General features: G+C 41.9%; 1 protein-coding gene across 1 annotated transcript in view; it reads left to right on the forward strand.

Annotated features, from left to right (window-relative positions):
* DPYSL3 (dihydropyrimidinase like 3) overlaps positions 1 to 23740 on the forward strand; it is an 83829-nt gene that overhangs the window by 33904 nt on the left and 26185 nt on the right. Inside the window, exons 2-6 of the mRNA XM_069102655.1 lie at positions 531 to 619; positions 10012 to 10196; positions 12602 to 12766; positions 17772 to 17833; positions 18692 to 18772. Of these exons, the coding sequence (XP_068958756.1) occupies positions 531 to 619; positions 10012 to 10196; positions 12602 to 12766; positions 17772 to 17833; positions 18692 to 18772 (582 nt within the window). The remainder of the gene's footprint in view (positions 1 to 530; positions 620 to 10011; positions 10197 to 12601; positions 12767 to 17771; positions 17834 to 18691; positions 18773 to 23740) is intronic.

Below are 23740 nucleotides of genomic sequence, written 5' to 3' on the forward strand. Positions count from 1 at the left end.
AAATCCATGATTCTTTCACTGTACCACATTGTTTTTCCATTAGAGATGGTGTTGTACTTACTATGTACAGGATGCTGTGCTGGGACCTTTACGTTTATTATCCCATTTGAGCCTTATGATAACCCTGCAAGGTGGGTCTTGTTATTCCCATTTTAGAGACAAGGAAACAGAGGCAGACAGGTTGTTCAGCATTAGTTTGCATTATCATTATTTGTTCACTTGTCTTACCTCCTAATAGACTAGAAAGACCATGAAGGCAAGACTGGCTTATTTCAACTTTATATTTCCTCCGTCTCCTGTGGCAAACTTTACACAGACTTAATAAGCATTTGTTGAATTGAAGTTAACTGGACTGCATTTCCTTTGCCATGCCATACCTCAAGCACTGATTTCTGGAGGACGTTATCTCTTTGATAAGCCCCCTTTTCCTTTTCAGAATTTGATGCCGGCTGCTAGAACATCCTTCAGCTGGATGTTCAGCCTTCTCATCCTCCGATGCTATAATAACCCTGGTTTTCTTTCCTTTCTAGAGTGACCGTCTTCTCATTAAAGGGGGCAGAATAGTCAACGATGACCAGTCCTTTTATGCGGACATCTACATGGAAGATGGCTTAATAAAGTATGTATGCTGTTCTTTGTATCCCTCTTTAAATGCTCACCTTGCTGGCTGACACTCAGCATGTATAATTTTGTATTATTGTTGTGGATTTGTGGATGGGGCGCTGTAGCTAAAAGGTGGGAAAATATTTCCAAAGGAGAAGAGGGTACCCCTATCCTAGAGATTAAGAGGTAAATTTACTTCAAAACCCTTTGGTATCTCATTTTTGTCTTTGTGTGAGTGAGTATCTCTGTGTATCTGTCTTTAATCCTGAATTTTCAGATTTTATCCTGAATTCCAGTGCCACATTTCCAGCAGCCTCTTGGCTATTGAAACAATAACCATTTTAAGTTCAACATATCCAAAACTGAATTTATCTCTTCCAGCCTCCTCATCTCTTAATTTGCCTCTACCTTCCAATTTCCCTGTTTCTATGGATGGTAATGCCATCCTCTCATGAACCCAAGTTTGTAACTTTAGGGTCATTCTTGATTCTTCCTTCTCTCTTACCCTCTAAATTCAATTGGTTGCCAAGTTCTATTTTCCAGAAATTATTTAATATTTATTTATAATTTTTATTACGATATAGTATTTACTGAATATACTATATACCATATATTTATATGTTATTAATTTAAAATTAATTTTAACTAAATTATTTAATGTTATTTTTACTACAATTACTTATGCATTTTTTTCCTCCTACTAGATTATAAATGCCACATGGGTGGGAATATCTATCTCATTTTTTTATTTTCTCCAGCTTCGTATAATGCACTGCTTACAATGGTTGCTTATAAATGTATGTTGAATGGGATTAAACTGGATTTAGGTTTCCCTGCCATGTCACACCTCAAACCCTGAATTTGAGAGCATTTCGTCTAATTTTTCCCCATACATGTGGTCCTCATCCTCCTTGACCTCTTTGCTGCATTTAAAATCGTTGGCTTCTCTCTCCTCTGTGGGTTTTTGTAACCTTGTTTTTTCTTGGTTCTCCTGCCTGTCTGACTCTTCCTTTCTCAGTTTCTTTTGTGCATCTCCAGGCCATCCCATGTGGGTATATACCAAGAGTCTCTCCTGAGTACTCTCCTTACTTTAAAAACTGATTTTATTAACTGCCATGAATTTAATTATTTCTGCACGGATGACTCACAGATTTATATATCCAGACCTAGTCTCTCTCCTGAGCACCAAGCCTGCATTATCTATTGGACATTTTAAACTACATATCCCAGAAATATCTCAAACTCAACATCTTTCCTACCAAACCCTCCCCATTACTAAACTTCCCCATTTCTTTCAAGGATACCATCATTATTCCCCTTTCCCACATTTATAACTTCAGCATTATTCTTGATTCCTTACTCTCCCTTTAATACCTCTCTCTTTGATTAGTATAGTAGTCTTCAAACTAGCTTCCCTGTTTCCATTCTTACTTTTCTTTTTTTTTTTTTTGCGTTTTGGAGGGCAATTGGGGTTAAGTGACTTGCCCAAGGTCACATGGCTAGTTTTTTGTGTCAAGTGTCTGAGGCCGTATTTGAACTCAGGTCCTCCTGACTCCAGGGCCGGTGCTGTATTCACTGCGCCACCTAGCTGCCCCTATTCTTATTTTTCTAACCATCCTTTACTAGTCTCCTATAGTACAAATTTTAGCTTGTCGTTCCCTAGCAGAAAGCTTCATTCCTAGAGGAAGCTACATGGCACAGTGGAGAGGGCACTGGGCTTACAGCCAGGAAGTCCTGAGTTCAAATTTTACCTTAGACATTCACTGACTGTGAGCTGGCTAGTCTCCTGACCTCTATTTGCCTCAGTTTCCTCAACTGTAAAATGGGATAATTATAGTACCCATCATTTGGGGTTGTTGTGAGGGTTAAATGAGATAATATTCGTGAAGGGCCTCACACAGTATCTGGCACATAGTAGGTACTTGTTTCCTCCCTTCTGTCTCTCCATTGGCTTCCCATTGCCTTTAAGATAGAAACAGATTCCTTAGCTTGGCATTCAAGGTCCTTCATGTTTTGTTTTTTTCTCAGCCAACTAAGCAAAGTGATACTGAGGGCATTTAAGACTAAAACTGGGAAGATGACATCAGACAGAAGAAGAATGGCAAAGATCTGCAAAGATTTTTATGACAAATAGACATACATATGTTATATATAAAACTTAATATATATATATATAGATATGTAATATATATATTAGCTATTGATAAAAGTAGGTTTTTGTTGTGTTTGTCCATTTTCCAAGAGGACCATGGCATCAGACAAATGCTGTCATGACTTGCAGTTGACTTTGATTTGAGTGAGGGAGGGCTGTGCAAGGTCACCAGCCTCACTTTCTCCTCCAAAACCATCTGGGTGCAGTGACCACATATTCATCAGGATGACTGGAGATGACCCAGGATGTAGAACTACCATACCCGAACTCTAACATCACAGTCCCAGATGTGTTTATAGAAAAGGCAGAAATAGTGCTAACAAAGAATAGAAAGGGTGAAAATGGCTGGATTTGATACAATGTGGATATATTGAGGGATTGATTCATGAGTTATCTAAAGAAGAGGAAAATACTAAATAAATAGAAAAGATCCGGGACCTTATTAATAACCTCCCCAGAAAGTATCCAAGAGAACACTAATGATCATCCACCTTTATTTTGTACCTGTTATCTAAGGTATCTTTGATGAGGGAGCACAGATAGGTTTTTATAAGCACCAGTTCTTGCTGGATCCCCCCCTTGCCATCACATAATTGATTGAAAGCTGTAGAGAATACAAGATTTAATTATCATTGATTATGAATGGTTGGATTTGGTAGAACAAAATACCATCTTAAGGGTTCTCTTCAGCAAAGTGTCTACCCACCACACATAACAATCATCTATAGTTTCTTAAAAGATCTAACGATAGAGATAACCTTGTTCTACAGCTCTGAATGTGATAATCAGGAGAGACGCAAAGCTGGGAGCTGTAAGCCCTTCAGATGTGCTTTCTCTGTGTACAGCCCTCGAGCTAAGAATTGTTTTTATACTTTCAGATACAATAAAACTTTATTTAAACATATAAAAACCATTCTTAGCACTTGGGCCTTACAAAAACAAGCAGGTGGATTTAATCTGCAGGTTGTAGTTTAGTGACCCCTGTGAGATTCCAGTTTATGGATGATATTATACTAGTTGCATCAAGCCCCAGAACATTGCAGAACTTCCTGGATGAGTTTCATAGCCCCACAAAATGTTTGGCCTAATTATCCAAATAGTAAAAACCAGGTGGATAAAGAAGACTTTTTCAGATTATGGCATGCAGTTCCTAGCCTTGGATGACTTCTGGTTTATACATCTGGGACTTTGTACAAATGAACCCTAAGTTGGTCTTAATTTTATAATTAAACAGAGGGGGAATTTAGACTTGCCCTCTTAGTGCTTAGCAATCTAATAGGGAGAAACACATACATACACATACACAAACACAAACTAGCAACACAAGGCCTAATCACTAAATGAATGGTAAAGATAGTAAGAGTTGTTAAATTTCATAGAATCAAAATATTTAGAACTTGAAAAGATCTGAGAAGCCATCACCAGCCTTCTCATTTTTCATGTGAGGAAACTGAGGCCCAGAGAGTGATTTGCTTGGCATCACATAGCTAATAAGTGTTAGAGACAGGATTTGAAACTAGATCTTCCTGACTCCATTGCTGTTTCTACTACACTAATGGTTTTTTGCAGAGGAAGGAGAGATCCCTGTGGGTAGAGCAGCGGGAAAGCTTCAGAGAGAAGGTAGAATTTGAGTTGGATATTGACAAATTGGGGGGTAATGATGTCCCTGACAAGAACATTAGGAGATGATTATTCATTTAACAGAATGGTTCATCCTGGGGATTTCTTGATAGAGTGTTCTACTCTCTAAATACAACCCAGCTTTTATTTGATGAAGTCTGAAATGATTCCACTGATACACAGCCCATCAGGAATAAAATGAGGTTTGCCCACCCTCAGTAGAAAGAAGTATGCTTTATCATGTCATCTCTGGGGCCAGACATCTACTATGTCAGCATACTGTGTCCGAGGTGACCCCATCTACCGTGGCTGCTGCCCCTCTCTCGCCTTCCTGGTTTTACTTTACTTAGCTTTCAGCCTGCTCAGGTGTCGGGGGGAGTCTAGTTACTGTGATCAGAGATAAAGGGAAAGTTACATAAGAAATATAGAGGAAGATCTGTAAGACCACAGCTTAGAGCAAGAAAAGACCATGGAGGCCATGTAGTCCAATCCTTTTATTTTACAAATAAGGAAACTGAGGTCCGTGGAGGTCACACATGTATCCTTCAACTCCATACCCAACACATTTTCCTCCATCCCACACTGGTCCTGGTTAAAAGGCTGCCTTATAACTATTTTGAGATGCTTTTTTTCTATAGGGCCTAACCCTTTAATATAGGGACAGCACATGCTGTGGTTATGGGCTTAGTATGAGGACCAGGTCGGCAAATTCCCATCTTTCCAGCTATAGAAATATCTCAAGGCTCTGCTGAAAGATATCCTTAGGAAACTGAAGAAGGCTTATGGGAGAGAATGGGAACTGATGCCTTCCAAGTTTGGCATTTGTGAGAGAGATTTTGCATGTCTGTGCACTTAAGTCAATATGTTTAAACCTTCACACAGAGCACATAGGCTTTGTGGCATTGCCTTTAGAACATCATTGCCTTGATCCCACTTTATCAGGGAAGAAGGAAAACATGTTTAGGGACTTTATATCAGATGGTCAAGGACAAGCTGTTTTTCTTATCCACCAAGCCAGGGTTAGATGTAATGGGTTCAGATTGCTATGTGAGGGAGTTTAGGTTAGCTATAGAGAAGACTTTCTAACAAAGGATGATTTCAGATACTGAAATACACTGCAGAGGGAAATGGTAAAATGTTACTTATGATTTGGATTCTCATTGGTCCAGGATAAGCCTGGTGCTGTTGTAAGACAGAAGACAAAGAACTAAGTTACTTTCAAGGCATCCTGGTGCAGCTTCTTTTGAACTTTGATGCCTTTATGGAAGAGTTGACGCCAGCCAAATAATGCTCAAAGTGATACATTTTTATTATGAGAATACCAGTTTAAAAAATAAAGCAACCACCACCACCAGGATAATTTCTTTTGGAACAAGTTGCAAGTAGTTGAATCTTTTTTTCATTTAGAAAAAATTTTTTCTGAAATTTCAGAGCAGCAAAGAACTCAGTTCTTCAGATCAGTGGAATGAATGATCATTAACTGGCCAGTGAATATTTGGGCAGAATCTGTGTGCAAGGCTCTGTACCAGGCCCTGATACCAATCCCACTGAAAAGATGAGATTATAGTTAGAGAGGGAAAGTGTTACATAGATGAAAAGATGATTAGCAATATTGAGTAGTATACGTATGATAAAAGTTACCTGAATGGTATAGACAAACACTATAGGAGTTCAAAGAAGAGGTCACTTTGGAGAAGAATAGAGAAGACAGGCTTCATAGAAGACATCGGACTTGGGCTGGGCCTTCAGGGATAGGGACAATTTATATAGATGGAGACCACGTCATGCTGGTCTCTACATTTTCCTTAGCTGACAAAAGGGATGAAAAGTTGGAGAAGTCCTCAGAATTCAGATTCTTTAGCCAAGTGTTCGGTTCCTAATGAACCTGAGTAGAATGCCAGATTGGGGAAAGGGGGAAAAGCCAGTGGAGCCCTTGGATATTTGAGTTGAGAGGAGGTTAAGATAAGAAAGAGTAATTTTTTCATCATTTGTTTGGAATTGCATAGGGTTTCTAGTAGAGCCGAGTGCTACAGGATAGACTTTCAGGAACATCCAGGTAGGTGTGTACATGCATGTTTATATACACACACAACATAAACATATATGTGTGTATATGTGTTTATATGAAATATATCTAAATATAAAAGAACTTGGCGTTTGGCAGATTCAGTAGTAAACATGGCACTGCCCTAAGAGAGCATCTTTCCTGGCCATGTGGCTGGTCTGACTCTGGCTGTGACCAAAAACTAGCATTGAGCGGCTTTTTTCCAGGGCAGGGGTTAGTAACCTTTTTTGTGATATGAAACCCTCTGGCATCCTGGTGAATGAAGCTTTTGGGCTCCTCAGAATAACGTTTTTTAAACACATGGGATTGTAAATGGAACTAATTATATTGAAATCATTACCTATATATACCCAATATTATTATCTGATTATCCAATATTATTCAATATCCAAATACGTACAATATTGAAATATTAAATTATGTATTAAGAGTTGTGTTGAAATAGAATTTATTCCCTTATGATGTAATTTATAACATAATATTTTAACATGTACATATTAAAACTAGACCAATGTAATTGAAATAGTTATCAACACACACATGTATTTTGAAATACACATATAAATATATTTTGATAATTATTTTACATAAGGCAGCTAGGTAGCATAATTGACAAGAGTGCTGGTCCCGAATCAGAAGACCTGAGTTCAAATGTGGCTTCAGAAACTTACTAGCTGTGGGACCCTGGTGCAAGTCACTTAATCCTGTTTGCCTCAGTTTCCTCATCTGTAAAATGAGCTGGAAAAAGAAATGGCTTTCACTCCAGTATCCTTGCCAAGAAAAAACAAACATATGGGATCATGAATAACTGAACAACAAAATTTCTATATAATTGGTTCACTTTAGTATAATAGCTGATTTGTAATTTGTGTAATTGATATATCACATACTATATTTATGATATAATTTATATGTATTATTATATTATATTAAAATTTATTTTATTTAATTTATATTAAATTATTAAAATACATGTATGTTACATATGTATTATATGTATCTGTATAATATATTAATATTAACTATGACATAATAAAAACTAGGTTCATGGACCAGGATTAAAAACTCTTTTTCTAGAGCAGCAGTTATCAAATATTTTGGTCTCAGGATCTCCTTACACTGTTGAAACTCCCCTCAAGAACTTTTGTATGTTTTGTCAGTTGATATTTACCATGTTGGAAATTAAATGTCTCAGTATTATTATAAAAATAGTTTTGTTCACACAGACCCCCTGAAAGGGTTTTGGGAACCTTTGGGGACCTCTGGACCACACTTTGATAGATACTTCTTTAGGGGGTAGAGGATTTTCCAAGCTAAGATTTAAAGGTTGGTGTGTATGCCAGTCTTAGGAGTTGAAGCATTACAAGGGAGTAAAATTTATGTTAGTAGGTTTGCATGTACGTTGCAGGTGAATAATGTGTATAAAATCACATGTGCGTTGTGAATTCAGTTCACCACACATTCTCTAAAATTAAATTTTATTTTTTCTATTAATGAAGATCTGCTTTCTCTCCCTTCTACCTCTTCCCCCTTCCTACCTATGGAAAAAGAAAGAAAAAATAAAACCCTTGTAACAAATATGTGTAAGTCAAAGAAATCAAATTCACCAAATTCCTATCATGCAAAAACAGAGGTCCCATTCAGCACCTTGAATCTACTGCCTCTCTTCAAAGTTGGGCAACAGGTTTTATCACCTGTGAAATCATGGTGGCTCATTGTGTCCACCAAGCATCTATTAATCTCTTGTTGGGTGCCAGACACCCCTTCTGGCTAATGAGAATATAAAGATAACAGTGATATAGTCTCTGCTCTTTCAGATTTTAATGCAATACTGGATTACATCCATTGTAAATGTTCCCACAGTTTTATGGTACCTTCTAGGCTGGTTCAGGCACAAGAGCATTGATTTGGGAAATAGCACATGTCTTTCTTCTGTGCTGGTGGTGTGACCTAAGGGAAGTCACCTGAATGCTCCTTGCCTCTGTTTTCACCTCTATATTGGGATGAACTTTATTGGCCTGTCTACTTCTCCCCCTCCCCTGTCCTCCGTGGAATATTGGGATTCTCAGTGAATGATGCAGTAGATCTGGAAAACAAATGGTCGGTCAACAGTTACTTAGAAAGCATTTATTAAGCACCAACTGTGTACCAGGCATAGTACTAAGATAGGACCATAGCCTTCCCTGGTGCTTAGTACCTGCCGGGATGCTGATTTAACAGAAAGTGATTCTGGAGAAACTCTAATTTCACTTTCCACCAGCTCTTCTACCCTGAGCATGTTCTGCTGGCTTAGGACAACTGATAATTTGGCAGAGAAGAGAGGAGCCAAAAACGGAAAACTGAGACAAGGGCTCACGCAGCTGACCAAAGCTCTAAACTCCTGATTATTCTCCTTTAACCAGGATGAACTAATTTTTAGGGTAGAAGAGTCCCTACTCTTTAGTTAATTAAATCACTATTCTTAAAAAAAAAAGCATTCCCTTTCTCTTTTATTTAACTTTATCTGCCATTTCCTCTAATTTTTCATTTTCATTTATTGTACTTAGGATCCCCCAAACACTGTCATCTCCATAGTCTTAAGGCCGCAAATAAAATGAAATAAAAATGCCAAATATGGCAAAAATAAAAATAGCAAGCCCACAAAATAACTAAAAGATATGTATCTTACTCCCTTCTGTTGAGAAAAAAACACATTCTTTTGATTCAACAAATATTTGTTAAGTGTTGTGGTATGCTAAGCTCTGTGCTCTGTACCTTAGAGGAGATACACAAAGTTTAGTCTTTACACAAAGATCTGTCCTCTATTATGGTTCAGTGAAATGGTGAGTTCATTGATAAGGCCATCCCCCCCCCCCAAGAATGCCAGTCACACTCCCTCTGTAGCTTTTCATACTGGACACTTGTCCACATTTAGACCCATAAATCTCCTGTAGACAGTCTGTTCCTGTGCTGGAGGTCTCAGATATGATCACAAGCTTGCACATCTGCATCTGAAAGCACACCAGTGCCCTGGTCTTTGCTTTCCTCATGCCCTACATGGGATTTGAGCCTAGGTCTCCTTGACTTCCAATCCATTTCTTTATATACTATACTATTCTGCCTCAGTGAGGTCTCCCTTTAAGTCTTTAACTATTTTATGTGTACCAAGGAGATCAAAGAGAAAGGAAAAGGACCTTTTTGTGCAAAAATATTTATAGCAGCTCTTTTTGTGGTGGCAAAGCATTTGACCTGGGGGGATGCCTATCAATTAGGAAATGACTGGACAAGTTGTGGTATATATTGTGATCACATGATGGTTTCAGAAAAACCAGGGAAGACTTCTGTGAACGGATACAAAATGAAGGGAGCAGAACCAGGAGAAACATTGTTCACAGTAACAGCAATATTATAATGGTAATCAGCTGTGAAAGATTTAGAATACAACGATCCACCACAATTCCAAATGACTCATGATAGGGAATGCTCTCCAGTCATGTGGGAGAAAAGTCAAGTTGTTGAAATCCTTTGTGGTGTTAAGGCAGGTCCTTTGGACTTTCCTCTAAACTTTGTGAATCTCTTTGTCACTGTCCAGGCAAATTGGAGACAATCTGATTGTACCTGGAGGAGTGAAGACCATTGAAGCACATGGGAAGATGGTGATCCCCGGAGGCATAGATGTTCACACTCACTTCCAGATGCCGTACAAGGGAATGACCACCGTGGATGACTTCTTTCAAGGGACTAAAGCCGCCTTAGCTGGTGGAACCACCATGATCAGTAAGTTGAGTCAGCTGTATTTGTTCAATCCTTTTTTTCCCCAAAAGTCAGTGGTTAATTAGTCAGTCCATGTGATTGATAATCAACAGTTGTTTTCAGGGCCAAGTCATAGGCTTCCCCCATCTTTAATTCTTAAGATATTACTAGTTAAATTGACCTGGGAGGTGAGTGAAACTATATTAGATATAGAGTTAGTTGTCAGTTGTCTGCATGGAAGGGGTCCATGGGGCAGATGGGTAGAAAATGGGTAGAGGTTGGAAGATCTGGGAATTGGAAGATCTGGGTCCTGAGATTGAACAGAAGAGGACTTTCTGGGCCAACTTGTCAGAAGCTTGTTCCCAAGGAGAGGCAGAGAGAGGAGAAACCATTTTAACCCATTGGAGCAGCAGAGTTGAATCTAGGAATGGGGTATGCAGAGAAAGAGTGGTAGATAATTAGCTTGAGAATAGACAGATCTTTGGGATTTGCAGGTCTTGGTAAAGAGAGGATTAAAATTATGTTATCTGGTATTGGAGAATATTGGGACAGCCTTCTTGTCTTTAAGTTTAGCAAGGGGTCTGGTAGTAGCTGTCTTTTCTTCTTCCCCCTCTTACCTCCTTCCCTTTTCCTTCTTTTCTCCCTTCCTCCTTCTTTACTCCCTCCCTTTCTTCTTCTCTTGCTCCTTCCCTCCTTTCTTTTCTTTGTCCTTACCTCCCTCCCTACCTTTGCCTATTCTCAAGAGTCTTATTCTGCTTGTGAAAGGTATCCCAGAAGGGTCCAGCTTTTCTTTTCTTCTTTGCTGATTGGAGGAGAACCTTCTTCTTCCCTCTCATCTCCCCTTCCACAGGATTGCATCAGTCATACCAGATGCAATTAGAGGTTGCCTGAGCAAAGAGACTCAGCTTTTTTTCCCCAGCCAGAAGGAGGGGCCTGATCCCTACCAGCTGATTTCTCAGCAGCTGCTTTGCCCACAAGAACCCCTGGTTTGGTGCCAAACGTTATTAAGTAGTGCATTTCCTTTCTGATAAGTGCACTTTGGCTGAATTTGATAGAGTGAATAGTCTTGGGACTATGCTTTCTGCTACCCGGATGAGGTGGGGTGGGGATGAAGAAAAGCAGGTCTAGTTAACTTCCTCTGTCAAAGCACCATTAATCTCCTCTGTGGGAGAGGGGATGGGGAAAGGTTTCAAGGGGACCAAATGTCAAGACAGCAAGGCTAGATCTGCCCCGTACTGGAAAGAGTGACCTAACTCCATTGTCCCATAGACCCAGGGCCTGAAGCAGTCTGATTGAGACGCAAAGAAGTTATATCATGATAAATTTTTAATTGGATGTAGGATCATTGTTGCTCTTAAATTTTATCTACTAATACAATAGGGAAGCAAAGTCAGGAGACTATTAGCGTAGATCTAGGGCTGGAAGGAAGCTTAGAGGTCATCTCATTCAACCCCCTCATTTTGCCCATGAAGAAAAGTATGTCAAGAGAAGTGAAGTGACTTCCTCAGGGAGTAAATAATGGCAGATGTAGACAAAGGCCCCTGCCTGCATAGAGTTTAGAGTTTAGAGAGACTCTGACCCCACTGTGGCCTCACAGACCTGAAGTTGGCACTTAGAGGAAGCTGGAGGCCACTTGCTTGGCCCCATCTTCTCTGTGATGCTGTAGGATGTCTGTTGCAGGCCAGGATGCTGGGGGAGTTGGGATGGCTTGAGTTACCACCACCCTCCCATGCTACCAACCACTACCAAGGGAGGGGAGGTGGATGTTGTGAACCAAGAGATTGGGAAACAGCCCAGGCTAATTTGAGTTAGCTTTGTTGCCAGGGGGATTGACCTGGATCCCAGATGTGGGGCCTTGGGACAAGGAAAATGTAAAGATAGTTCTAGGTCTCTGGTGGGAAGCTCTCGAGACCCCAGAACACCTTGCATTTTGCTTTTATCTTGTTGCAGCCTGTTTTTTTTTATCTTTGTCTGAGCTCCTTTTGCCATCTTATAGAATGATTTGACTGGGGAGGAGGGAGTTTCGGAATATATTTTTTATTAAAGAAATTGAGCATCTCAGTTGCAGGTTTTGAGTGATCCATTGCCCTAACCATTGAACCATGACTGGGATATGGTTTGGTTGGGCTAGTAAAAGTCCTAAAGGTGACAGAAGGAGCTGTGGCACAGTAGAAAAAATGTTGGACCTGGAAGACTTGGAATCCAGATCTGGTCTCAGACACATAGTAGCTGTGTGACCCTGGGCAAGTCACTTAACAGCTGTTGGCCTTTGTTTCTTCATCTGTAAGTGAGGGGATGACCTAGGTGACCTCTTCTAGCTCTTCCAGTTCTGATTTGATGGGCCTAGAGCTCATTTGCCACTGGTGTCCAGAGGCAAGGTCAAAGTTGAGAATAAGATGCTTCAGCCCTTCTCCCTTTTGTACGTGTAGTCGACCACGTGGTCCCTGACCCAGAATCCAGCCTGACTGAAGCCTATGAGAAGTGGCGAGAGTGGGCAGATGGGAAGACCTGCTGTGACTACTCCTTGCATGTGGACATCACTCATTGGAACGACAGAGTCAAGCAAGAAGTCCAGAGCCTCATCAAGGACAAAGGTGAGTGAGGCAGCTTCCTTTTCCCCAGACCCCTAGAGGCACCTGTTTTCCACACACCCCATTTCTTAACTTTTCCCTTTCCTAAGATGGGGTTTCCAGGGGGAAGGGAGGGCAGGGAAGCTTTGGGAGATTCTGAGGCCTTGCCAGTAGGAGAGTAGCATTTGGGCCATGCCTCCCTTCAAGGCTCAGGTGGCACAAGGTAGGTTTTTGGCTTCAGGCTTTGGGCTAGGGGGCACAAACAAAGCTCTTCTCTCCTTTTCTGAGGCATCCCAGCCCAAGCTCCCCTTCAAAGAGAGCAAATGAATCTGAGTCCCCGTGGAAAGACTTTTGTTCTCTAAGGCCTTCTGTCAATATCTCTATCGGCAAATACTGATAGTGTGCCCAATGTGTGTGCTCAGTATTAGAGAAGGGGAAGCCTTGGTCAGTGCACTCAAGGTATTTGCCGACAATGTGCAAATACTTGGAAAGCAAAACAATACAAGACAAATATGTAGTGTGTCAAAAGGAAGTACATAATGAATTGCCCACCAAGGGATGTAAACAGTGTTCTGGGAGGGTAGAAAAGGAAAGATAATGGATTGGTGTGGCCTTGTGAAGAAAGAGAGACTTCCCATTGTACACTGAAATGTTCATGTGTGTTAATTATCGCTAAGTTCATAATTTAAAGAAAAATTTAATTTTGATAAAAGAACAGACTTTGTCTTCTAGACTTTCTTTATACTCTGCTCCCTTCTCCCTCCTTTTTGGGAGTAGGACTTCCCCTCCTGAAACAGCACTAACTCCTTTCCTCCCTCCCCTTTTTGGTTCACAAGTGTGGGAAAATCTACACTGACTAATGTTATAGGAACTCCTTCTACCAATGTTGGTCAATACTCCTCTCTAATTTACAGTTTTAGAAGGTTGCCTGGTCAGTCCATCAGCAAGATTTTACTTATTACTATTATTATAGCAATATATTTTATATATATATATATATATATATATATATATATATATAGCAATAATATATGACATTATGATGTCATAGCAATAACAATAGCTAGCATTTTTTTTAGTGCTTTGGAGTTTACAAATATCTTATTTGATTCTCATAACCACCCTGGGACAAAGGTACTATTTTTACCCCTGCTTTACAGATGAGAGGAAACTGGGGTAAACAGTAGTTAAGTGACTTGCCCAGGATTACAAGCTAGTAAATGTATGAGACAAGATTTGAATTCAGGTCTTTGTGACTCAGGTCAAACACTTTATCCACTACACCACCTAGTTGCCCCTGTGTTAAATGTTGAGGGTACAAAAAAAACGGTGAAAACAGTCCATGCCCTCAAAAAACTCATATTCTAATGGGGGAGACAACACGTAAACAGCTATGTACAAACAAGACATATATAGGACAAATAATAGGTAATCCTTAAGAGGGAAGACAGTGGCATTAAGGGGATCAGGAATGGCTTCTTTCTGAAGGTGGTGTTCTAGGTGAGGTTTGAAGAAAGCCAGGAGGTAGAAACATCCAGGGATGGGGAACAGCCAATGTGGAGTGTCTTGCGCAAGGAGGCCACTGTCACTGGCTTATGGATAAGTGGAGAGGAGTGTAGTGTAAGAAGACTGGAAGGGTAGGTTATGATGGCTTTAAAGGCCAGAGGATTTTCTCTTTGATGCTGGAGGTAGTGGGGAGCCAACTGGACTTTATTGGGAATAGGGGGTTGTGGCATGTTTAGACCTGAGCTTTGATGGCTGAGTGGAAGGTGGACTGGAGAGGGGAGAGACTTGAGCCACATAGATCAGCCAATGGGCTAGTGCAGTAACTGAGGTCTGCACAGGACATGCAAGTATTCTCAGAGAAATGAGAATGCATGGGGGGAGGGGAAGGGGTGCATATAAGAGATGTTGTAAAGATGGAATCGTCTTGGCCACGTACCTCATATGGCGGTGTGGACAGTGAGGAGTCAAGGATGGCTCTTTTGGTTTCAAACTTGGGTGACTAGAAAAGATGGTGGTGCCCTTGGCAGTAATAGGGAAGTTAGGAAAAGAGGGGAGTGTTTGGGGGCAGATAATGAGTTCAGTTTTGGGCGTGCTGAGTTTAAGGTGTCTCTAGTATATCTAGCTTGAGATGTCCAATAGGCAGATGCAAATGTGAGAATGGAGATGTTAAGAGAGAGGGGTCAGGGCTAGATAAGTGGTTCTGAGACACTGAGAAGGATCAGTCAGACAGGAAGGAGGAGAAGGGAGAAGCTGGTGTCAGGAAAACCTAGGGAGAAGAGAATATGCACAAGAGCGTGAGTGACATCCATGGCTGCAGAGGTCTGGAAGGCGGAGGGTTGGGGGGGAAAGCGGTCATTGGATTTGGCAGTTAAGAGATCACTGGTAACTTTGGAGAGAGCGCTTGGAGTACAGACAGCAGAAGATCTGACATCAGATGAGAGGAAAGGGAGTGGAGTCATCATTATAGATTCTTTCTCAAAAGCCATGAAAGGGAGGAGAGACGCAGGACAGTGGCTAGTGGGGATGGGCAGATCAAGTGAGGCTTTTTAAAGGGGCGTGGAGAGGGTAAGTGATTTCCCCTAGGCACTCTCCTGTTTTCCATGACCCTTCTTCTGTAATGCCTTTGGAATAGCCTGGAGAAGAGATGCCCCGCATCCCTTCCTCCACTGCCTTTGGGGATGACATGGGAATCTCACAGATACCCTCAGCCCCCTAAGCAAGAAGCCTGTGGATTGAGGAGTAGGGCAAAGAGATTTTTTTTTCGGAGGGAAGGCAGGACAATTGGGGTTAAGTGACTTGCCCAAGGTCACATGTCTAGTAAGTGTAACGTGTCTGAGGCCGGATTTGAACTCAGGTCCTCCTGACTGCATGGACAGTGCTGTATTCACTGCACCAAGAGATTTTTCTTAGTGGAAAAAGATATTGATTAGTTCACTTTAGCTCTCCCTTTCTCCAGTGTGGAACGAGCAACTAAGTTTGCTGCGGTCTCTTCCTGCTCTGCATGAATAAACTTAGGATCCTAAGATACACACACGAGAAGTTGTTCACAGCTCAGCAGCACCTTGGAAGGATGTTTCTCGTGAAGTGCTCCAGTAATGCGCGCTTGGTCTCTTGTGTTTTTTCAATAATTTTAATGACTGCCTTGGATAAAAACATAATTGGCGCGCTTATCAAATGTGCAGATGATGTGAACTTTGGAGGGATAGACGCAACTCATTGGGTGAGCCAAAAGATTACAACATTGGGTTGGACTAGATAATCCTTTCCAGCTTAGATTTTTTTTTTGCTTTTTGGAGGGCAGAGGGCAGGGCAATTGGGGTTCCAAAGTGACTTGCCCAAGGTCACGCAGCTAATAAGTGTTAAGTGTGTGAGGCTAGATTTAGACTCAGGTCCTCCTAACTCCAGGACCCGTGCTCTGTTCACTGTGCCACCTAGCCACACCCCCTAGCTTAATTTTTATCAAACTGTAATCAGTGTTGTCTGTTCTTTAGAAAACAAGGTAAGTGTTTTCCTTCCTGTCATTTGTGAACTGAAAATAAGTCTTTGCTCATGGCTATTGAATTTCATGTTATAGATGTGAGGGTCTTCCTGTATTGTAAGAAAATATGGGAATCCTCATGATAGTGTATCTTCTTGGTGTTTGACAGAAGTGGTCCATTAAAAGAAAGGAGAGTCATCAGCCTGGTCTGGTACATTAGAAAGAGGGCCAGGTTTGGAGTTCAAGGCTGTGGGTGCCAATCTGGGGTATGCTGCTTACTATGTGTGACCTTGGGCATGGCTTTTCACTTTTCTTGGACTTAGTTAAATATGTGCAAATGAAGCATTTGTACTAGTTGGCATCTGAGGTGTCTTCTAGCTCTAAATCTGTGGTTCTATGGTCTTGGTCACTCATTCATTTATTTAATCTTTTAAAACTTTCTTGTTTCATTTATTCATTAGACAAACTTGTATTTAGTGCCTGCTTATGCAGAATACTGTGCTGTGTAAGAGAGATGCTGCCTCCTAGAGCATGCAGACGAAGACGCTTGGATAACTATAGTGAACAACACTATATTAGAGAATTTAAAGCAATTAATAAGGTGCAATGAGAGGGCTAGGAAGGTTGTTTGACAGGAAGATTAAGGCGACCCTTCATGAAAGAGGTAGCATTTAAAGGGTAGGAATTCAAGAGTTGAATTGGGCAGCTAGGGGGCTGGATAGAGCACTGGGCTTGGAATCAGGAAGACTCATCTTCCTGAGTTTAAATCTGGCCTCAGACACTGGCTGTGTGACCCTGGGCAAGTTATTTAACCCTGTTTGCCTCAGTTTCCTCATCTGTAAAATGAGCTGGAGAAGGAAATGGCAAACCACTCCTGTATCTTTGCCAAGAAAACCCCCAGTGGGGTCATGAAGAATTGCACATGACTGAAATTACTGAACACCTGGCAGAGGGAGCAGCCAGAGCAAAGATATGGAGGTGGGAAATGTGCCTGGAGGAAAGTTATCTTAGAATGCAGGAAAGGTAAGATGGGGCTAGATTATGGAGGGAGTTGAATGTGAAGCAAAGAATTTGAACTTTATTTATGCACTTAGGGAGCCATTGATTGGTTTTGAGCAGTGCAGCTGTGTGATCGGAGCTATGCCTAAGTGAAATCATTCTGGGAAGAAGTGTGAAGGATATATTGCAAGTGGGGGAGGGAAACTGGAATAAGGAAGACCTGCTGGAGGCTTTTGTGGAATAGTTCAGGCAGATGTCAGTAAAAGCTTGTAGTGAGTAGAGTCATGGTTTCTGGATTTATAGAAGGACCTCAGAGGTCACTGAGTCCAACTCCCTCATTTTGCACAAGAAAACTGAGTCCCAGAGAAGTTAATTGACTTACCCAAGGTTATATAGGTAGCAAATATCAAAGGCAGGATTTGAACCCAGGGCTTGTTTCTCTAGAGCCTGTGCCCTTTAGAGAGACTATGGAAGATTGGGGACTATATTTACCTCTCACTTGTTTCTCTCCTCCCCCTAACCTCTGCCTTTTTTTTTTTTTAACAGGTGTCAACTCCTTCATGGTTTACATGGCTTACAAGGATTTGTATCAGGTCTCCAACACAGAGGTAACAATGACTTGGCCATCTGGTTTGGGAGTGCCTGGGTGGGGCTGGTTTATCCACGGCCTCAGCTTCTTTGGCCCTGGGGAGTGCCATGGTTGCCCTTGGAGACAGCCAGAGTTCCATTTGGAATCTAGAGCAACTCCAGCTACATATTTAATAAGGCAGTAGGCAGGGTTCCCACAGTCCTGGGGAGCCAGAGCTGGAGTTTCCATGGGCGGCAGCCTCCTTTGAAAGACAGCTGGGGAGGGGGGAGGTCTTCTGTATCTCCTTTTACTGCTTCCCTCCTTCACTCCACAGCCCCAGCTTGGTGTAGCCCTGGGTGGGGGGTGGGATGTCTCACACCAGCAGAGTTAGGGGTGTTCTGTATTAGAGGGATTAATACCAACCTGTCTCTGACTGCTTTTCCAAGGAGGTCCTTGGGGGTGTAGAAGTTGTGGGGAGGGATGTCATTGACTGGCCCTGTGTTTCCCAGGGAAAAGGGAAGTCCAGATCAGAGACTCTTTGAGAACCAAGGTAGTTATGAATCACCAGATGTGTTACTAACAAGTCCCAAGGCTGTCTCCATCCCATTTAGGCGATGGCATAGGCCCAAATCCGAGAAGCGGTCCAGGATATAAAGGAAATACATTCCCCCCTGAAATCCCCTCTTCCAAGATTCCCTTTGGAACCTGTCTTTTTCTGGCTCCCGGAGCCAGTCATGGTGCCGTGGTTTCCAGTGCCAATCTCCTTCATCCTGAAATCATTTTTCTTCTTGCTCCAATCAGAGCCTCAAGAAGGTTTTCCTTTGGGCATTTGAAGGTCCCCTTCCTAGATGTTCAAAAGCATAGGCTTTCAAATGAAGACAACCCTTTTCCATTTCAGCTCTATGAGATCTTTAGCTGCCTCGCAGAACTGGGTGCCATTGCTCAGGTTCACGCCGAAAATGGAGATATCATCGCACAGGTAATTGAACAGCCAATGAGCATGTGCTTTCCATCTGGCTTCCCAGGCTTCTCTCTGCTGGATTGACTGTAGGCCATTGGAGAAGAGATTTAGAACTGGGAGGGACCATAGAACACACCGAGTCTAACTTCTGAGGTCCACAGTGGTTCAGTGACTTCTTGGTAAATGTTTGAGGCAGGACTTGAACCCAGTGCTTCCTGACTACAGATTCAGTGTTCTTTCTACCACACCAAAGTCTCAACTTCAGTTTCCTTTTCTGTAAAATGGGGACAGCAAAACTTCACAGGGTTGTTGTGAGGTTCAAATGAGCTAATATATATATATATATATATATATATATATATAATTTTATGAACTTAATATTATTACTGGGGCACCGGGTGGCACAATGGATAGAGTGCCAGGCCTGGAATGAGGAACACTCATCTTCCTGAGTTCAAATCTAACCTCAGACGTTTCCTAGCTGTGTGACCCTAAGGAAGTCACTGAATCCTATTTGCCTCGGTTTCCTCAAATGAACTGAAGGAGAACATGGCAAACCAGTCTAGTATCTTTGTCAAGCAAACCCCCAAAAGGGTCAGGAAGAATTGGATGCAACTGAAACTACTGAGCAACAACGTTTAACAACAACACAGGGTTAAGCCCGGATCATTTGGCTCCCAGTACCTTATTCTTTCCACAGCTCTATGTTGCTGTCCTGAAAGTTCGCAGTAGTTTTTCCTGCAGTGAAAACAAGACTCAGCTGCTTGAGAGTCATTATCCTAAAATGAAGTCCTTTTTGGAGCAGGATCTCTCTCAGGGTGGAAAAGGGGAAATGATTTTTTTTTAAATTAAGACTGAACCTGATGGGAACTATAGAAGTTATTGCCTTGAAATGCTAAAAGAATGTATTTTAAAGATGGGCTGGAGAAATTTCCGTTGATTTCCTGGGCATATTGAGTGACCTGTCATAAGAGTGATGAAAGCTAAGCCCCGAAGCCCGAGCGGATCATTTGTAAGGAAGCAGGAAGTGCTATCTGCTTGCTAAATGGCTTAGATGAGTAGATGCATTATGCAAAAGAACTAGGCCGGCTTGCACGTATCCAGCAATGGAGACTCCCACAAGGAAAGGAAAAGAACAGATGGGTCAGCTCTTTGTTAGCAAAAATAACAACTCGCCTTTCTGTCGTCCAACTAAGTAGTTTTTCTTTGTAACAACCCTATGAGACAGGTGGTAGTTAGGAGATAGGTATTTCCCCATTTTACAGAGATGAGGAAACAGCCTCAGAGTGGATTTTGAAGGACTTTCACATGGAGGAAGGGGTTAGGCTGGTGCGCTCAGGGGCAAAGCTTTCCAATGATGAGTGCTGGCCAAAAGTACAGGGTGTTAGCTAGCTCCAGAGGGCCTGAGTTCCTCCTTGTCACTGACATGGACACATGGATGGTCAGGGTGGCTGTAGGGGAGGTCTGTGTGTGGGAGAAGCATCAGACCACATGGCCTCTGGCTTCCCTTCTACTTATCAGTACTCACATTCTGTGCCTTTGCTGATATCAGCACAGCTTATTAAGTGACCAAGCTGAGATTTGGGCTTAGATCTCTCAGCTACAAATCCACTGATTTTCCCACTACACATGCTGTTTCTCAGGGTTTGTTTGATCACGTTCCCCAACAAAAAACTGTTCCATCAACTACTTGGGTATGATAACAATAATTATAATTAATGATGATAATTATAACTAGAATTTATATGGCACTTTAAGGGATGCAAAGTACTTTACAAATATTAATTTTTTTCTCATAACCCTTGGAGATAAAGGTCATTATTTTCCCTATTTTACAGATGAGGAAACTGAGGTAGATAGTGACTTGTCCAAGGTCACACAGCTATTAAGTGGCTGAGGCCAGATTTGAACTTGTCTTTCTGACTTCAGGTCCGCTGCTCGATGATGATTGGTGATAACAATAACTAATTACATTTTAGCAGTATTTACTGTGTATCAAGCTCTGTGCTAAATCTTTTCTACTAATTATCTCATTTGATCCTCATGGCAACCCTGGGAAGTGGGTGATGTTATCATCCCATTTTACAGATGAGGAAACTGAGGCAAATAAAGACTAAATTACTTGTTCAGAGTTAACACAGTTAGTGTCTGAGGCCAGATTTGAACTCAGGTCTTCCTGGCTTCAGGTCTAATACTTAATAATAACAACATAGTTAACAGGTATATAATGCTTGCTGTGTGCTAAGCACTTTATGTGATTATTTCATTTGATCTTCATAGAATCCTTGGGGTATGGATGCTGTTGTTACCCCCATTTTATAGATAAGGAAACTGAGGTAAGCAGGAGTTAGGTGCCTTGCCCAGGCTCACAGGGCTAGTAAGTGTCTTAGGTCAGATTTGAATTCGGATGTTCCTGACTCCGAGCCCGGGGCTCTATTGACAGCACCACCTGACTCTTTTTCTCAGAAGTTTTCCCAGGCTTGGTGAACATATCCCCCAAAAGTGGGGGTAAGAATGTGCTTAGATCCATCAGGATTTGGAGTGGTTCCAGTTAGGGGGACCTTCCCTCCAGCTCTCTGGCACCGGTCTTGTCTGTCAGGCAGAGCTCTCCCTGTAGACTCTGGATCTTATCCTGTTTGGGGAAGATGAAGGGAAGTCGTATCCCATCAGCGTTCTTAGGACCACAGGGGACAAGTAGCTGTGTGTATGGGGAGCTCTGACACCATCTTCCCATGTGTCCCCAGAGGTGGTCTAGACACCTTGTGGGATGGCCAAAAGGGAGGAGAATTCACAGCATTAGATGGAAACTCACCCTCTGAGTGCCAGAGCTGCTTCATCAGGATTCTCTATAGACTTACAGGCAGAATGGTCAAGTGGATAAGGCCCTGCCTGGTCTTTGAAGTTTCATTGCTATTCTAGATACTTCCTAGCTGTGTGATCTTGGGTAAGTTACTTAACTTCTCTGTTCCAACCATAATTTCCTTATCTATAACATAAGGGAGTTAGACTTAATGACCTCTGAGCTCCCTACCAAGTCTAAATCTATGCTACATTGAAAGTATATGGTAGCCTTTTCAAAGAAACTCCCTTCCCTGTCTCTTCTCCTAAGACAGTGTGCCTTTGAGTCTGAGTTTCTTGATGCCAAAGGGCCTTTAGAACTCATTGCCTCCTTGCAAACAAGAAACGATTGAGGGCACTTTTCCATTTGGAGGAATTTCTAGTATTGTTTATTAAGTTTAGTCTTGGCTATGAGAGATCTTGTTGTCTAACAGAAGACAGCAGATGTACCCTGGGATTTCGAAATCCTTATGTAAAAGGAACTAAGAAGAAGAAACAAACTTGGCTCCTTTTAGTACAGAGCAGAAAAACTAAAAATCTCCATTGCAGGATTGTAGATTAACAGAATCTAAGAGCCTGGGCGCTTGTGGCCCTTCTGCAGCTGGTCTGCCTAAAGCTCACGTAAGTGTGTCATCAGCAGGTGCTGGACTGGCATTTGGGAAATGGAAGGCACCTTGGAGATCATGGAATGAAACCCCCTCATTATATAGAGGAAGACTTGTCCTGCATTCAGCTGTGGCCTGGGCAGTAATGTCACTTGAGTTGGGAATTCTGGGATCTATTAGGGCTAAGCAGATGGAGTGTGTCCACGCCCCATAGGGTGAGCCTCCATAAGTATGGGGCTATCAGGCTGCCTAGGGAGAGTTGCATCGGCCCAAGTTGGAAACAGAGCATGTCAAAGCTTCTGTGGTGACTGGGAATGGAATCAGTGAGGAGATGAGATAAATCCAGCCTGGGTGAGATTGGGATGACTCAGTTTTCCAAAGAGAGAGAAGAGAAGAAAGAAGGGAGGTGGAGAGAACCACACTCGCATAGAAACTGGGACCAAAGTTTCACAGTTGAATAGTTTAGGCACTACTTGTACAAGTCAACATATAAAAAAATGGATAACCTCAATGTCCAGTCCATTTTTGTCTTTGCTTTTTCATAAGAATGAAAAGGTAACAGGAAAAATATTGCCTGGTGAATCTTAACGGGTCTCTGCTTTGCACTTGTTCTCAGCACCTCATTGCTCCCAAACAAAGGAAGGCCTTCTCATTCCTGTGGGGATGAACACTTCAAAGGTGTATATCTCCATTTTTCACCCCAGAATGACCAAAGCTAGCTTCCAGAACAATAGACCAGACTCTCAGTGTTTTTATGCATTCTTGGAATGAAGCTTGTTATTTTACAAATGAATCAGGATGTCCTGTCACAGATCATTCCAGTGACAGCCCATAAACCCACTAGCTCAGCAGCCTTCTTCTGGAGAGCTGGGAAGGTGGTTTGTGAATTTAGAGGTCAGGATGTGATTTATAGAGTCACAGGATTTAGAGGCGGAAGGGACTTTAGAGATTATCAGACTCTTTATTTTACAGATAAGGAAACTGAGGTCCGGAGAAGGCAAGTCACTTGCTTCAAGTTTACACAGGGAGCTGGGAAGATTTGAACACATGTCCTTGGACCTCAAATCCAGTACTCCTGCACTCTCACATTGATACTCTCTTATCTGTGTAACTTTTAGGTTTCCAAAGTATTCTAGAATTTATCTTGGTTTGAGGAGGACTGGTCTGAGTCAAACTAATTAGTAACATTCTTTTCTTTTTTTTTTATTTGAGGGGGAAGGCAGGACAATTGGGGTTAAGTGACTTGCCCAAGGTCACATGGCTAGTTAAGTGTTAAGTTTCTGAGGCCAGATTTGAACTCGGGTCCTCCTGACTCCAAAGCTGGTGCTCTATTCACTGTGCCACTTAGCCGCCCCTGTAACATTTTCTTTCTTTCTTGTTTTTTTTTTTTTTAATAAGCAATCGGGGTTAAGTAACTTGCTCAAGGTTACATGGCCAGTTATTTCTGGGTGTGGTGCTGAGTATCTGAGCCTGGATTCGATCCCCAGGTCATCCCAACACTGGAGCCGGTGCTCTTACTCGCTGTGCTACCTGGCCGCCCCTT

This window comes from Petaurus breviceps, unplaced genomic scaffold, assembly GCF_028583685.1.
Source record: "Petaurus breviceps papuanus isolate PSGF00001 unplaced genomic scaffold, PetGlider_PUasm1.0 551, whole genome shotgun sequence".
NCBI lineage: Eukaryota > Metazoa > Chordata > Mammalia > Diprotodontia > Petauridae > Petaurus > Petaurus breviceps.